Below are 18,205 nucleotides of genomic sequence, written 5' to 3' on the forward strand. Positions count from 1 at the left end.
ACCTTCCACTACATGGGAAATTAGTCTCATCAATGAGTTAGCTACAGATGACAGAGTGGCCAGCTGAGGAAAAACTTTTAGGGTCCTCCACCAACATGGACTCAGCGAGAGAATCTGAGAGCTCTTTTATCAAATCTCTCTGCAAATGGGTGAAATGAGCCATAAAATTCAACAAACTTAGTACGAAGGTAGCTGAGGTGTGAATGCACTTCCCAAATCTGTCTATCACTCTGGACTCCCTGTTGAGAGGCTGGACAGTACAGCTCTGCTCCCTTAGCTCCTTCTTTGTTGCTGCTGCCACAACCATAGCATCCACGGCAACTCCCTTATGCCAGTCAGCAGGAGGAGATAGGATTTTATCTTAATGTTTGTGAATCGGTTCAACAGTGTCCGGCTTCTTCCATGACTGGCGAGTGACAAGGTCGATAAGCTCAACCGCCAAGAGGGTCACCCAGGATGCAGATGGGCCAGCCCCGAATGACTCCAGAAACACAGTCTCCTCAGGAGAAGGATTTTGAGACGACCATCCACCTCCTTGCCAAAGGGTTTCCATTATGTCTCTGAAGAAAACATCATCAGGTGGTGATCGAGGGAGATCCTTTATTTCCCTCAAAGTCTGTGTCCTCTCTGTGAGAGACTCCATGGGGGAGTCTATGTGCCTCTAATTGCACAGACTCTTCCAAGGAACTTCCTCAGTGGGGTGGTCCGAGGAGATATCGGAGGAGGATGGGAGTCCCTGTGTGTAACGACCATGGAGGCTTTCTGGAACTGGCTGACCCAATGGAACAGGAATGACGGGCTTGGTACTCAAAACAGTTGGAAGATGGGAAGCAGGAATCAAGAAAGAAGAGGACGGTTCTCTGACTGTAGAAAAGACCATTTCTACAACTCAGAAGGCTAACGGGCCCAAAGAACCCCCCCCCCCCTCAGAGCCGAAGCCACCGAGGAGAGGAAGTTGGGGGCATTCCCAGATCTGCACCATCTGGAGAGAATTGGAGTACTGACTAGAGCCGAGGTGCCCAAGGGAAGGGAAGAATCCGAACAAATTGGAGCCAAACCCTGTCCCTCAGACCCAACAAAGACCTCTCGGATTGCAGACCCACTCTGATCCAAAGACAACTGAACTGAGCTGGTCAGAGTGACTGCCACGTCCAAAGTCCAAGACTTCCTAGGATCCAAGGGTGTGCCTCTCAGGGATCTCGAATCCTTGGGCTCCAAAACTTAGGCATGGATTGGAGAAGAAGAAAGTCATTGTTGGACTGGAGAGCTCACAGATCCAGAAGGAGACAGAACTGGAATGTCCTCCATCTGAATGTGAGCCCTAAGGAACTTCCACATCATCCTGTCCATGTCAAGCTTGGAAAAGGTCTTAGAAGACTTAGACGAGGTGGTGAATGGTAGTCTCAAGGGCTTGGTAGGTGTCTGGAAAACCTTAGGAGGCCACATCAAGGACACTGCCTGAAAAGTCAAGTCCGGGGTATTGCCGTCACCCATCACATCCAAGGTCTTAAGATCCAACACTGGGACAGATCACAAGGGAGAACTGGTGCTTGGAGCTGAGACCACTGGATCCGATGAAAGAATAGGATCAGAGGTCGGAAGAACCAAAGTCAGATCCAACAAAGTCTGATCCAACACTTTTCTCTGTTTTAAGGATGGCTCACAGGAGGCGGAAGGAGACCTATGGTGTCTCTTCCTTGACTCAGAGACCGCCTGTGTAGTGGGGGTTTGAGCCCAAGCAGGCGGTAGATCTTTAAGGATTAGTTTGTTCCTTCAATCTGAGAGTGCACTTTTTGCAGCCAGTGGGTTTATCTGGTTTCTCTTACACAGCAAACTCCCCCCCCCCCCCCCACACACACACACACACACACACACACACAGCTAGACAAGAAAGAAAAATAATCTGAGAAAAACAGACTTGGGTCCCTGATGGCAGCAAACACTAAGATGACAAAAAGAAATTAACTCTAAACTAGAATACTTTTTTTTTAACAGTACACACACTCAAAATTAAATAAAGTGAAAGATGAGTTTGAAAACAGTAAGCTCTACCTAACCTACTCACCTAACACTCACACACTCTGTTGGAAAAAAAATAAATACTCTAAAAGTTATCACTAGACAAAGAATAGGGAGAACAAGAATTTGAAAGTAGTAAGCACTAACTTACCTAACACACACACTGTAGATGAAAAAAAGGCAGGAGCAACACTCACACTACACAAAGGAAAAAGAAAGAATACCAATAGAGCGCAAGAAAAAATTTGAAAAGGTACTTAATCGCAAAATATGAGAGAGGCTTGATCTTGCATCTCACTGGAAAGGCAGAAAATGAGATCTGAGGACTTAGGGATGGTCCAGGGGACTGTGTGTAAAAGAATGAGCTTGAGGCTTAGATCTGAGGTCTATAGGAAAGCAGCCATATTGGATCCGATGGTCAAATCCTAGACTCAGTAGTGAGGAAGAATGAAAAGGACAACATCAGATAAACTCATTACGTGAGGACTTACTAACAAATGAGCTTTTGAAAAAATGCAGTTATGGTAAAAAGTAAAATTTTTTTTTTCTCTACTTATTCTTTTGGGATATCCAAAAAGGGGTCCCTATTTCATCAGTTAAATCCATAATGTTGTTCCTGGTTTTTAACAACAACTACCTGCTCAGATGTGTGGCACATTTTTTCTGGTCAGGCCAACAAGGTACCCTCCATTCTCAAAGCACAAGCTGTCTTCTGCATTGTACCCCCCAAAGTAATTTTTATTTGAGTGTGCATGTGTTTATGTGGTCACCCTATAGCTGGTATATTTATGCCATCAGAGGTTTTGTTATGATGTGGCTTGCCACCAACCTCTTCAGCTAAAACACATACTCATACTGTCACTAAGGTACTCACCTCAGTCTGGCCAGTCCCAAGAACAATACTGGGTTTGTTCCCCGATGTCAGTTACTATTATCACTCTTCTGCTGCGTAAGAGTGATACCCCACCTCCAGCAATCATAAGCAAACAGCAACTCCCTCACACATTACTACAAGCTACTGGAACACAAAACATTTTCTTAATTTGTGTTTAAAAGTAATTAGTGTGTATGTACCTTGGGACAATCTTCTCCTGCATAGCCTGCCCGTACAGAAAAGGATCCAATGTCGAACACCAGCGCACCAACCTCATCTGCCAAACGCAAAGAGCATTGTAAGAAACGTCTTTCACCTTTTTATTTATTCAAGTATTTGTTTGCTTAACACATTTAGTTTAAAAGCAAATTTGGTAATGCTTAAAATTAGGTTAGTTATAAGCTAAAACATAAATCACTGCTCCTGGTAACACAAAAATAAGTGAACAATGGTTAGTCTACCACCAGTTGTATAATGTATTAAAAGGGAGAAAGTGAAACAAAGGGTATCTATGCAAAACCTCCTGATGAAGAAAAGGGCTTATTTTCACAAACTGTGTGTGCTGTCTTCTTTCTTTCCTCAGTACAGCTCTTAATACGCATGCACAGCTTTCAAAATGGTACACATGAATACCTCCATCCTCAAATTAATGTCTGCTTTGTGTCTTTTAAAATATCTTTCAGTGTATACATTTTGCTCTCTCAGATTGATCTAATATCTGAATTTCTAAATTATCCAGTGCTGAAAATAATTCAGTAGTTTTCACACTTTTCTTTATTAAATGAGAGAGATACAAAACTGCCATTTTCAGTGGTGACCCAAGAGTTCTTATCCATTTAACTAACTTGGTCACAAAGCATGCAAAGGGAAGTTGTGGGCTTCAGACTCCAGTTGGCAAGGTGTAGCCTCTCTTCAGATGACAGATATTCAACAGGCATTTGCTAAGGTATTTCATAAAGCAACAAACTGCTGTTTTTATACACTGCAAAACGTAAACTATTCGGGCTTTGCACTCGTGATTAAACCACATCAACCTTGGGTAAATCTTAATATACCATACCAACATCGTTGGTTATTCCTTAAATATACACATGGCTGCATGTGCATTTTATGAGTCTATATTACTTTGTCAAATGGCAGACTGAACCGCCATTCACAGCCGCTAATCGCTGGAGTTTCCAGCAAAATTTTTCCTAGGGCAAACCAATGGTTGGCCACCATCTGGAATGTGCACTTTTCCTAACTGGAAAAAGTCGAAAGACAGTGCGATCTCAGAGTTGGTAAATTTAGTTAGGGAGTTGTGGGGGGAACAGTCCCCCACACTGGGTGGGTGTGGGGCTGAATCTGCCCACCTGGGTAGGTTTTAAATGTTATTATTTTCTTTACAGTCGCTAGGGTATCATTGGTTTACCCTAGGAAAAGTTTTGCTGAAAATTCCATTCAGCAAGTAATGGCTTCAGACAATTAGGGGTTCGATGAATGGCATTCAATGATCCGCCATTCGACAAAGTGATATAGACCCGCATTTTATATGCATACAACTATATATATATATTACATTATATATTATAATTATTTATCTATAAGTATGCAGACGTACACACACAAACACAATCCATGAACGTGTGTGTGTTTTTGTATTATGGAAATTATGCAGCTGTCACTCACAACTTATGTGCAAAATGAGTATTTTTTATTGTTCAGATGTTAAAACATATGGCTGAATTTGCCAAAAAATAAAACATCAGTCATCTTGGCAAAGTAAAAACATATTTCAAGTGCTACTAGAAAAGGCTCAAAATCTGTGTCAGTAGAGAACAAAAGTGAATAAATCCAATAAAAATTAGACACGACTGCAGTATATGGGACTAATTCCATAACTAATGGTAACAAATTGAACAAGTTTTTGACCGGAATTGCTGATGTTAACCCTCTACTTGGTTGCTCTATGGAGGGCGGCTCTGAGGGTAGCAGTACTGTTGATATTATTGCTTTAAAGACTCATTTGTTTGTCATAGAGAAGGACTTGTACAAATCAAAAAGAAGCCAATATCAGAAGTTTAATTTAGAAGTATGTTTGGCTGAACACATTGCACCGAGAGGCTTACGTATTTTGAAGATGCCATCCCATGTCAATGGTGACAATCTCCTTCTGCTAGAATGGCAGATGATTAATATTCAAGCAAGTTTTAGTTATCTCAGACTTTTAGTGCATGCTGCTGAAGGGGAAATTATGGCATTAACTGATTCCGTAAATGCTAAATATTCTGAACTGGTGAAGATCTATCCTGATACCATTTTAGATCAATATTTAATTGATATGCTGAGTTCCCTATCGGTGTATGCAGCCAAGTTACAACAAGGGAAAAATCAGCAAGATTTGCCGCAACCGCAAAGACTTCCACCTGGGGAATGTCTTTATTTGGCCCAGAGATGAAGTAGCTGAATCCAGGATTGAGACTGTTTCCACGGAATTCACCGTAGATGGCAGTATCACTGGATCGGATGTGAGACCGATGGATGGTAAGGATGCATCTTTGACAGCAGATGGCGCTGTTACTAGGTCGGAGATGCAAAATGTTACTCGTGTGAGATCAACAAGTGGAAAGGATGTACCTCAACCATTAGACAATGTTGTAGCTCCAAACAGAGACTTGGGAGCTCGTAAAAAAGTTATAGTTACAACGGCTCTAGTTCATACGGATTCTGTGGTAGACAAAGACACTAGTGCAATAACTGAATTGGCTGGTAACAGCTTTGAATGTGTGAATTCTTTTGGGCAATACGACCTCCATTTTCCATTGCCAGTGAAGGCGCAAAACTTCAAGTTTATAAGAGAACAACAGAGAGGGACAAGTCAAAGTTGCAACAAAAGGAAGCTGGAAGGCAACATGAACAATCAAAATACCATAAAGAAAGCATTCTTAAACATGAAAAAGGTCTAGTGTGGAATCTTTCCAGCCATAGGTTATCTGAACATGAATACAGTGTGCTACAGAAAGGTTTATCTTTTACACCTGCTAATAAGTCCAATTTCACTGATGTTATTTATGATGTTAAAATGTTTGCAAGGAATTTGTCACTTAAATTGTAAAGTAATATGAATAATGATGCAGTTGAAGTCAGTAATGCCAATAATGTTTTTTCTAAACTAAGTGGGTTTTATTCCTAAACCCAACTCATTGGTGACTGCCTTTGAGAAGTTATGTATACAGGACATTTATGAACTGGATTTTGGTAATGGTGCACCCTATAAAAGTAGGAAACAGTTTAATTTAACTAAAAAAGAGAATGATGCACTGAAATGTCTTGAAAACAATATGGATATAATTATTAGGCCTGCCGATAAGGGTGGGCCTATTGGGGTGCTGGATAGGGCTCGGTATGGTGAAAAAATGAATGATATGCTGGATGATGAACAATTTTATTAGAAAATATCACATGTGCAGGTTAATAATGTCATTTTTGATGTGCATATATTAGTGAAATGTCTGTTGGAGTTGAATATGATAGATGACAAACTAATTATCTATTTGTAAATAAACCTACCTATACAAGGTTTACCGAAACTGCATAAGAGCAATGTGGATCCACCAATGAGGCCGATTGTTTTGGGTAGGAACTGGTGCACGGAATCTATGTCGACATACATAAAGAAGCATTTAAGATCCGCTTTAGACAACTTGAAGCATGTACTGAAAGACAGTGAGCAATTTTTGAATGATTTGTACAGTTTTGTCTCTATGAGTACTTGCAAGGATTTTTTTACTTGGCACCATGGATGTGGTCTCTGTTTACTGTGATACCCAACACTGAGGGTACTGCTAGTACTGTCCTATTCCTAGAACGTTATGCCGGTTATGATGAACATACTGTTAATTTGTTAGCCAAATTACTTGAAATTGTGCTTGAGCACAATATTTTTGTGTTTGAGAGACAGGCATACAAGCAATGCAATGGCGTAGCTATGGGGATGTCTTGTGCCAATAGTTACGCCAATGCAGTCATGGCTATCTGGGAAATGGAGTATGTATTAAATGGACCATATAGTAGTCATATTCTTTTTTTCAGAAGGTTTATAGATAACCTTTTTATTTTGTAGAGTGGTGATTTTAACACGTTTCTTGAGTTTCAAGAATGTGTTAATATGAGTACTGGATTTTTACAGTTTACAGTTAAATCTGCACTCCGTGAAATTGAGTTTTTGAATGTGTTGGTTGTAAGGAATAATGGAGAACTTTTCACCAAGCTCCACAGGAAAGAATGTTATGTGAATCATTTCCTGCATAGGGATAGTTTACATCCTCCTTATGTTTTAAGAAATGTAATATGCAATAAAATTTATACAGCGTCTAGGCTAAATGTTAAGGAGGAGGATTTTCAGACACAGGTAGATAGCCATGGATAATTTGAGAGAAAGAGGGTATAATGAATACTTTATTTTCATGAATGTTAATGAGGTAGTAGGAATGAGGCACACTCGGGCCAAACCTTACTTTTCGAATGGGAGGGTGAAGGCAGTTGGAAGAAAGGCAGTTATGGAAGTAATATGAAACTAAGGATTCCCTTGAATTATACCAGTGATGTCTCTCAGTATGCAGACATCATTAAGAAGCATTGGAAGGATTTAGTTACTGATCCTGAGGTAGCGAAGGTTATAGATGATGAACCTAAGATTCAGTTTAGGAACAGTAAGTCCTTGAGAAGAAGACTTTGTTATCCCAAGGAAACTCTTATTCAAGTTGGTGACTATGGTACTAGGCCATGTGGGCTTTGCAAGTTTTGTGCTTACACCAGTGCTGAATTTTACCATCCTGATCAGAAGGAGGTATATACGTTTAAAGTACATGCCATACTAAACATGTGCTTTATCTTGCTCATTGTGAGAAGGGCATGGGGTTCTACATAGGGAAAACCAATAGAACGCTTAAAGAATGCATAAGAGAACACATACATAATATAAATAGACATAATAAGGTTAATGCACTTGCTAAACATGTTATGAACACAGATTAAATGCTTGTGTTTAAGATCTTGGCCATTGGTAGAATAGCAGAGAGTGTCAGGTTAGGTGACACAGGCAATAAGACTAAAGATTTAGAATCCACATGGATTGTCAGGATGAGAGGGGACCCGGGCATGGTCTTAATGAGTCTGTACCCCTTAGAGCCCGACTTAAAAGTAGACCTCTTAGGAGATAGTGTGTTTTTTATTAGTATGTGTATGGTTTTATTATAATTATGTTTTATGTTTTATGTTTTTATGCAACATTAAATTACCATATTTTTGTTGTCAATATATGTGTGTTGGTAACTTGTATGTAATATGCTTTTAAGTACTGATTGGAGTGTGTCATGTGATTGTGATTTCAATGCTATATAAGAACTGTGTTTTATTGTGCAGTTTAAACACCTGAAGAAGCTACTGCAGTGAAAGTGCTTGTGTTGTGTGCACTTGTAGCAAAAACTCAGTACTGGATACTGCAGTCGTGTCCGTTTTTTATTGGATTTATTCATATTTCAAGTACTACTTATTCTTAGTGATTTACTAAAAATGCTTAGTGTTACAGTATCAAACCCTAACACTTAAATACAAGAAATAAAGTCTGTCGTTTAACATCTGGTTCATTATAAAACAGAGTTTTTGTTTCAGATAATACTCAGGCTGGGATTCATACAATAGCTCAACAGCAATACAAGGGAATTCAGAGGCACAATACAGCTGCATGGAGTGACATCTCATTAGCAGCTCATTATCATGTTTCTGAATTGTACACAGCATGATTTACAGGTAACCACTAGTGTCGCCACTAGGGGCCTATTCAAAACATTGCACAGGTATCTCTACAAATGCACACAAACACACATGGCTTCATAGTATTTGTGGCAGTGCGAAGAGGCACACTTCTGTCACAAGAATGAAACCATGTACGATATCAAAAGAGAGTTCACTTTTGCTCACATCACTCCCCAGACAGTGAGATAAAACAATTCTTTGATTCACTCTACAACACTACTTCAATCCACGCAAACCGATCTGGAGATGCACACACCATTAAAATCAGACGCACCTCTGAACTCTTGCATCTGCATGCAGCCTTCATCAGTGGGACTGGTGGAGCTTTCTTAATGAGGTAGGACTACAGTGGTCCCTGAAGCCATCTGGAATAACTCTGAGTGAGCTGCGTTATATATTTCTGAAGCCCCAGACTAAGATTTCATTACCGTAAACTTCCACTTGTAGTTACACCTCTCGTGGTTTGCTCCTTCTCTGGGAATCTGCTCAGGCCTCAGGGTATTCTCTTTTACACAGATGTCTCCAGACTCTTCTGAACTTTGCTCCAACAAATGTTAGCAAGGGCTATCTAACCCCTTTTTAGTCATTAGTAACACTCTGCCGTCCTACACAGTAATGCATACAACTGCCACAGTCTTCTTCAAAGCTTGTCACAAAGACATACAAAGCAAGCAATTATTTTTAGTTCTGGGCACTTAACTCACATTTCTGTACAATAAAATTGTTTCTCACCTATATATACAACTTCCTTAGGTGGTAACAACCATACTATGTTACACACATATGTCCAGACACACACACCTGCACACATGCCTAGGTGTGCACATGGGTCCCCTTCATAATGTTGACTTACCCCATTTCATCAATGTTCAAAACAGAAAGACAAAAACATCAGAAGTTTACAATCACGAACTCCCAAGAACATCGTATTTCCTCTCCAGAAAAGTAACCACTTGACCACCATGGTGAACTTTGTCCTTTCTCTGCTGTAGTGCAATCCCGGAGTTGGTATATTTAAGTGGGGGTGGGTGTGCACCCCCCCCCACTTCAGTGGGTGTAGTTTGCTTCCATTTGTAAGGTTATCATTGGTGGCCAAGTGGTTACTTTCCCGGAGAGGAAATACGATGTTCTGGGAGCTCGTGACTGTAAACCTCCAACATTTTCGTTGACGAAATGGTAAGTCAAAGTAAACCTGTCCACATATATGCATTACACACACGTCTAGAAATATACCACAGATGTTCTGTTGGGACAACTTTAAACAGCAAATATCAGTAGACAGCAGGCAGAAGTTTCATATTACTAAGCTACACAGACAAAGTGCCTGTATTTCAAACAATTTAAAACAAAATAACTACAGCTTACTATGAGGGTTGTGACTGGCCGACCCACAACACTCACCCTCCCTAAGCTAGGTGGCTTACTATATCACCCTTAGCTGCTCTCTTACTGATCCAATCATACAGTAATGATATGAATTTTCTATTGTGATTCCATTCTCATGGTTTATTGGCAACATTCAGGACAGCCTCCTGCACCACCTATACAGTTCACTCTTCCTACCTTAAAATGTTTGTAGCTCAGTTAAGAATGTAAATGCGGGACAGCTACTTTCCTTCTTCGGTATTAGATCCTCCACAATAAACTGCTGCCATCCCTGCTATGTGTCCCATTTATACACCCTACTCCTGATACTAAATACCGTTTTAAAATTCTTAAAATTAATGAAAAAGCACTAGGAGTTTTCAAGTTCTCTTCGACAGCTCTTTATTTTCAGACGGGTTAGCATTGCTGTATTCAGTTTCAGCTAAAGACTGTCTTATTTATTAGTGTTACCAAAATTACAGGGATGAGTTGACTTTGGGTGAGGCATCCCTGACTGGTCCATGTCTCATTCATAAATGTGAATGGAGAAAGTCCACATCTATTTATTGGTATATGGGAACCTTATTGGTCACACACACACTTCATAAAGTAATGCACTCACACAAAGAGCACCCATCTCTTTTTGAGAAATATTTATGTATTTACTGACATTCATTTACCGGGAAGGTCTGGCTGAGTCAAGAGTCCATCTTCAGTGGAGGTGTGGGAAGTAAAGCTCCAGTTTATACAGCGAAGTTACAAAACATCTTGGTAAGCCATACAATCAGTTATTTACAGTGTTGTAGATATCTATGTAGGATACGAAAGTAAAAACAAATCTTGGCAAGATACATAATCAGTTATTTACAGAGTTGCAGACAGAGAAAGAAAAATACAAACATTAGATTCAGAAGAAAAAAAAATATATACAATTTTAGTTTGAGGCGTGATATTTTCAATTCTTAGTAAGTATACTTAATTATCTAAGGCAGTAACAGCAGATTTTGGAAATAATTGCTTATAGTTTACAGATGTAGAGGAAAAGAGGTCAGGAGAAGTTGAGCAAAGGAAAGGTTAATGAGGCTACTGAATCGTAGTGGTGATAAGGAATGATACATTTCAGCAAAAAAAAAAAAAAGTTATACTAATAATCAAATAACAATACTCACATATGGCCATACCTTAATGAAATTACACCTAAATGCATTTGTTAGCCCACTTTTATGGGGCTGGTCTGAACTAGGTGGGGTACATGTTCACATCTTAACACAAATTTAACTAAGAACATATTTAATTTGAAAAACTTCCAGTGGACTATGAATTAATCAGCATGACACTTGTGTCGCACTTTTGCAAAGAAAGATCCATCTTTGCATTAATAGACTACCAGGATGGCTGCACACTAATCAAGAGTTTAACTTCAGTTCTCCCAGTGTGAAAAGAAAGTGAGAAAAAGGAGTGCCATTTAAACTGTTACCTGGGTAAAATTCAGTTACTGACTAGTAAGTACACTGCCTGGATGCCAGCAAAGAAGAAATTTGGAAAATCTGAAAGAATTACTTAATTCTAATCCCAGTATTACCAAATAGCAGGGTGTCTCCCAGATCACTTAAGTGACCACTTTGGAACCTACTTACTGAGAAATCACAGTAACCCTACTAAGATAATCAATTTCTGCCAAATTCGTAATAAGAAAAATCTTAACTTACAGATTCTACTTAATATTCTTGAAAAAATAGACTGAATAAAAAATAGACTTAATATTCTTGAAAAAATAGATTAAGCAACTTCCATTAGATGCTGCTGTGCAACACTTCGATGACACCTTCCTTACTATTCTAAACAAACTTGCACCTCCAAGAACAGATCGTGTCAAAGCCAAATACACACCATGGTTGACCTATGAGACTCGTACCCTCCTAAAACAAAGGGACAAAGCATGGCAAACTTGGGCTAAAAATAAATCACTCCAAAACCGTTTAATTTACCAGCAACTTAGAAACAGTGCCAAACACCAAATTAAACTAGACAAACAACACTACTATTCTAATTTACAATGAAAATACAGAATGAATCCACAAAAATTCTGGAATAAATCAATAACATACTTCATCCTGGCCAAACCACAACCCCACCCAACTTACCTGATAACACAAACAATATTGCTGAACAATTTAACATATTCTTCACTGAAAGTGTGTTAGCACTAATAGCAAGTCTCCAACAATGCTAACACCCAACAATCCAAGCAATATTGTAGATGCATCCTCATTTCAGACAGTCCCAAAACAACCTATTGCAAAAGTATTAAAGAAGTTGAAACCCACTTCAGTGGCAGCAGATAACTTGCCAGCAGAATATCTAAAATTAACAGCAGATGTTATTGCCTTCTCTGTGTCAATACTTATAAACCGCTCTATAACTGAACAGTATGTCCCAGCTATTTGGAAAATTGCATATATTATACCATTATACAAAGGAGGCAATTCAACAGAACTAACAAACTACCGTCCCATTGCTATACTTTCACCACTTTCTAAAATTCTGGAAAGAAGTATCCACTTTCAACTTCTTAAACACCTTCTAAACAATAATCTCCTCTCATCGTCACAGCATGGATTCCAACCACATCATAGCACAACTACAGCTCTTCTAAGTTTCACTAATACTATAAATAAATTCAGAGATGATGGCAAAATAGTATCTTCAGTCTTTTTGGACATGTCTAAAGCATTCGATACAGTTTCCCATCCTGTTACCATCCATTCTGAAAAATCTTAATATCAACCCTGATGCTGTTAACTAGTTTCAAAGTTATCCATCTAGCTGCCAGCAAGCTGGGAAATGAAAGCAAGATCTATCCCCACTCCTTCCTGTTACACTTGAGTCCCTCAGAATTCAATCCTAGGGCCCCTCTTCTTCAGCATATTCATAAATAATCTTAATACTGCCTCCTCTCAAGCATCTATCATACAATACGCGGATGAGTCAACCCTCACATGTGCAGCATCCACAATAACTCAACTTCTTACAGTCACACAAAAAGCCTTCTCTGATATTGAAATGTGGCTAGCAAACTCACAACTCATTCTCAACCCTTTAACTAAACCTATGATCGTTCATCCATCTAAGCCTACTAACCTCCCAGCTAACTTTTATATCACTGACAATAATATTAGGATTTCCCCAGATTCTCAAACAAAACTATTAAGCGTCATAATCGACAACAGACTAAAATTTGACATATACATTTTTAACACAATCAAAAAGGTTCACAAGAAAATGGGAACAATATATAGAAACAAAAAATTCTTAACAAATGCTGCAAGAATAGCCATAGCTACAACCCACCTTCTCCCCTCACTCTTTTATGCATCCTCCACACTTACATCCTCAAAAAGTCAGAATTAAGTAAATTAGAATCGTATTATAACAACATTACCAAATTTGCAACAGATTCCACACATTCAACCCATCACTGTCAATGCCTAAAAAATCTTTCTTGGTTGGAAATAACTCATATTATGAACTATGACCAGTTAATAATGGCTCACAAAATAATGCACAATCCTGACAACATACCCTCCCTAAAAAATCTTTTACAACCCTACGCTAACATTCGTACACTTCGATCATCTAACGAAGACTTACACCAAGTAACAAAGTATCCAATACAGCAGACAACTCTCATTACTCTAACTTTGTTGCTAAAAATTGGAATAAATACCCTTCCACATAGTATTAGATCCATAAGCAATCTTAATCACTTCAAAATATCTCTCAAAAGACACTTATTTGAATCCTGGCTTTGAAAACATGTAACATTCTAGGTTAGTTATTAACTTAGCATTACTTATACAATTTGGCTGTATGTACTAAGTCTGTTAACATATCCCTTCTAACAACACTACTTCGCAATACGTAGTTACATTCCTAGCTGCAACTCTCACCACGGGAAATATTACTAACTATGCACTACTTTGCCTAAGTGATTGTCCCTGCTTAATTTTCTAACTAATGTTATGTTCCTCCACATATATAAATTCAACCATATATTTGTCTATATTCAAGTGTTTAAAGTCTTGTTCTATTTGATACTATGTATATATTTTTGTTTTTACATTTTTATCCTGTAAATGTGTTAACACTCATTTTTTTGTCAATCTTGTTTATAATTTCTATTACTTGTTGTGATAATTTGTATGTATGCTTAGACTGAAGCTTTTCTCCCTGTGCCTCTGCTGAAAATGGGCACTGTCCCAGTCGGACCATCCCAGTAAACAAATGTAAAATAAATAAATAAATAAATAATAAAATCAACCAGAAAATATGAAAAGACTGTCTGCTCAGAAAAAGCAGTTCAAACTTCAGCTTTGGCCCAAGACAGAGCTTTTGGTAATTCAGGAGAAAAAAATAAATGCACTCAGAGGTGATAAAAATAAATGAAACACTGAAGAAATATATCAATCCACATAACAAAAGGCTGCAAAAAAATAAAAACCTTTACCTAGCTGTTCTGATGAACTGATAAAACTGCAAAAATCAGGCTGAAATGTAGAAAAGGCTGGCTGAGTATGAGGCTTCACAAGAAGAGCTGTTCCAAAAAATAGCTGAGTTAGAAGACAGTGCACACAGAGAACATTCAAGATTTTCTGCTGTGCCAGAAAAAAAATGGAAGAAACAGCCTGTATTAATTTTATGACAGCAGAAATAAGCAAATGGACTGGTGCTCCACAGCAGGATTTGTCAAAGGAAAGCTGCTGTATCTAGCTGTCTTCAGAGTACTGTCTTCCTGGAGAATAAAAGACATTTTTATGCACAATCTCTTTTTAGCTGTTTTCTTTTTAAACAAGAAACATATTTATTGAATTATCACTTATGACACAAGCAGTCATACATTTGTATAAACAAAAACAAACCACATTGTTTTAGTTGCAAACATTATACATCATTTATCTTTTGTACAATCGTTGTCAGTCAAACATTACATAGCTCATTCAATTCCCACCTTCCTTTAAACCTCATTCCGCCTCCAAAACATTATTATGCATGTATTGTTCCTATAATTCCCATTTTGTTCTGTGTAATTTGCTCCTCCCCTTTTCTAAAGATCCCATTTCCAGTTATTTTATTTCTGTTACTATATTCACTACTTCTGGTATGGCTGGTTTAGAGTTTGATTTCCATTTTCTAGTAAGTGCTTTTTGGCAGCCACCACAATTAAACTCGGCAAGGCCTTACTATGTCCAGGCAATTCCATTTCTGTATCACAGTTAAAAAAATTTCACTTACACCAGTCTGCTCACCCAGTATTTCTGACAGAGTAGTCTGGTAGTCTGAAGGGATTTTTTTTAAAGTCTACCAACTCATTCCATTCACACAAATATGTTCCCAGTCACCTCTTTCTTCCCCATCACACCTCCAACATTTGCAATCTACCTGAGGAAAAATTCTTTGTAGTCTGCACTGGGTATAAAAATATCTATACAAATACCTCCAAGTAAAGATCATAAATCTTCCAGACTTTGTTGCATATTGGGAGACATACAGATATCCTCACATTGCTTTTTTGTGAATTGCTTATCCAATTCTCTCTTCCAATCCTTTCTAACCGCCTCTGATTGATTCCTATACTTATCATGCAATATTTTACATGCCCTACTAATTATCCCTTTTGTAAAAGCATCTTCTGTTCTAGATTCTACAACAAACTCTGCCAGTGCTGGTCTTTCATTTAGGATCTCCTATTCCTTTCTGTACTCTTGATATCAATCCTTAATAGGGAAGGCAATATCTAGCCTACAGTTCAAATAAATTATTGGTCTCTTCCCATTCTATTACCTTTCCCTCTCTAATTATTTTCTCTCAATAATTCTGTTCCTTTACCAGTCTTCTCCAGTAATTTCCAGCCACCCTCTTGTCTATTCTCTGTCCTCTAATTTTATGAATATAACATTTTGTATATTATTGTTATTTTCCTTATGGATCTGCATCCAAATCCTAGTCTCTCCTCATTTATTGAGCTCCCCTTTGTTTCATCATCACCCCTTTCCACTTTGAACTATAGCTGTCTGCTTGTGCTTTGTATAGGAGCATTAACTGTGTCACTTTAAAATACCCATTCAGATCAGGCAATCTCAAACCACCGTGTTCTTTTGGAAGGATCACCTTATCCCACTTGATTCTTGCCCTCTTCCTCACCCAGTTAAAATCCTTCAACTCTTTATTAATTGCTATCCACAACTTCTCCTCTGGTTGATAAAAATATGCCTGACCTGTGTATTAAACTAAAGGGACTAAAATAATTTTCACTGCTTGTAGCTTGCTATCCATATCCATATAACAAGAGTTTCCAATTGCTCACTTTTTGTTTCATCTTTTGTTTACTCTCTTTCCTCATATCCTTAGCTGCCATAACAGTATCTTTTTAACCCATATTCCTAAGTACTTCATTTTATCATGTCCCCATAAATATGGGTATTGGTGAACCAATTCATGTGTGGGTAGATAGTTAACAGCTATTGGCTTTGCTCTGTCTTCATTAATTTTGTATCCCAAAAAGACTTGATACTTTCTCCGAATGTTCCATAATACTGAAATGTAAAATAATATCATCTGCAAATAAAGCTAACTTTTCTTGATTACCATACCAATTATATCCTTGAATTTCTGAGTCCCTTATTTTCTTTGCCAGTATGTCTAAATGGCAATCATATTGCTAAGGTGGATAGAAAATCCTTCTATGTGGCTCACCTAATCACAAAAGGGTTCGCATCTAGAACAAAAGAGGTTATTGTACCTCTCTACTCATCACTCATCAGACCCATCATAGAGTACAACGCCCCATTTGGGATATACCTTACAAGACACCTGCAACAGCTGGAAAGACCACAAAAGTACCTCACCAAGAGGATTACTGACCTCAAACAGATGCCCTATGCAGCCTGAATGAAGAAACTCCAGCTGTACTCGGTTACATACCACTTACTCAGAGGTGATCTCTGCCTGACATACAAGGCCATGTCCAACACAGAATTGATGGACATGCTCCACCTAAAAAAAACAAATCCCCAAGAGCCACACGCTCTTGGGATCTAAACCTCACCACAACAATAAATAGGACATGCTGGAGGGATAGATTCCTGTCCCAGAGACTCCCCATGCTTTGGAACAGGATTCCAATCTAGAGCCCCTCACTAACACTCTTCAAGAGAAACCTTGACGAGTGGATGGGAAACAGAAAATTTACCCCGGGATCACTGCAGTGGCTCTGCTGGACAGAGGCACAGGGAACTAATAGCTCTGCTGGACACAGGCACAGGGAACTAATCTAAGGGGGTGGCGAAAGCCAACACATTCTGACTAGGCTTATAGATGCCCTCAGGCAGACAGCCTAGTACTTAACTATGAACTTATAACACAAATGACAAAGGGGAAAGAGTACACCCCTGCATGGCTCCTCTGCTCAAACAGAACTAATCAGAGAGGACCCACACACACTCTTTAATTTTCACCTCCAATCCCTCATATATCCTCCTAATCAACTTTATTATTTTATCAGGGAATGCAAATGCTTTCACTGCCCTACTCATAAAATCCCAGCTTATTCTACTGAATGCTTTGTCTACATCAAGACCCAACAACAACAGTGTTATTTTCTTACATTCTGCTTCCCTCTGGATTGCTATTGTTCTATTAATGTTGTCATTGGTTTGTTTCCCCTCCACAAAACCACAATGATCTGTATCTAATAATTTTGGTACCATCTTTGCCATTCTTTTAGCCATTATAGACAAACACTTTATAATCATGGTTTAGAATTGATATAGGCCTATATGAAGCTGGATAGGAGGAGAAGAGATAAAAATTGTGATGTATAACTAGTCTACAGTAAAGTTTTCAAGAACAGATGGTAATCCTGTGGAAGTCTGGAAGTTAGGAGGGAAGAATTGATAAGGATCTGGAAAATTTTGTTTAATAGTGTTTTTAAAAGGGAAGTATCTTGGAAGAAAACTGTAGTGGCTGCCTTACCCAAAGAGGGTAGAGACCAGTTAGACCCAGCATCCAATAATGTTAATTAGGACAATATATGAAAGATCAGACACAAGCTTTAAAGTTGGAGGGTTCTTCTCCAATAAGTTGCGTCTGAAC

The 18,205-nt window shown here is 38.6% G+C and overlaps 1 protein-coding gene across 1 annotated transcript in view; it reads right to left on the bottom strand.

The window, feature by feature from the left end:
* LOC122806107 (actin-like protein 6B) overlaps window positions 1-15,468 on the bottom strand; it is a 298,586-nt gene extending 283,118 nt beyond the window's left edge. The window contains exons 1-3 of the mRNA XM_044076345.1: window positions 15,454-15,468; window positions 14,562-14,820; window positions 3,094-3,170 (exon numbers count right to left, since the gene is read on the bottom strand). Coding sequence (XP_043932280.1) covers window positions 3,094-3,170; window positions 14,562-14,820; window positions 15,454-15,468 — 351 coding nt within the window. The remainder of the gene's footprint in view (window positions 1-3,093; window positions 3,171-14,561; window positions 14,821-15,453) is intronic.
* Between the last annotated feature and the right edge of the window lie 2,737 nt (window positions 15,469-18,205).

Source organism: Protopterus annectens, chromosome 7.part0, assembly GCF_019279795.1.
Source record: "Protopterus annectens isolate FY-2018-M chromosome 7.part0, PAN1.0, whole genome shotgun sequence".
In the NCBI taxonomy this organism is placed as follows: domain Eukaryota; kingdom Metazoa; phylum Chordata; order Ceratodontiformes; family Protopteridae; genus Protopterus; species Protopterus annectens.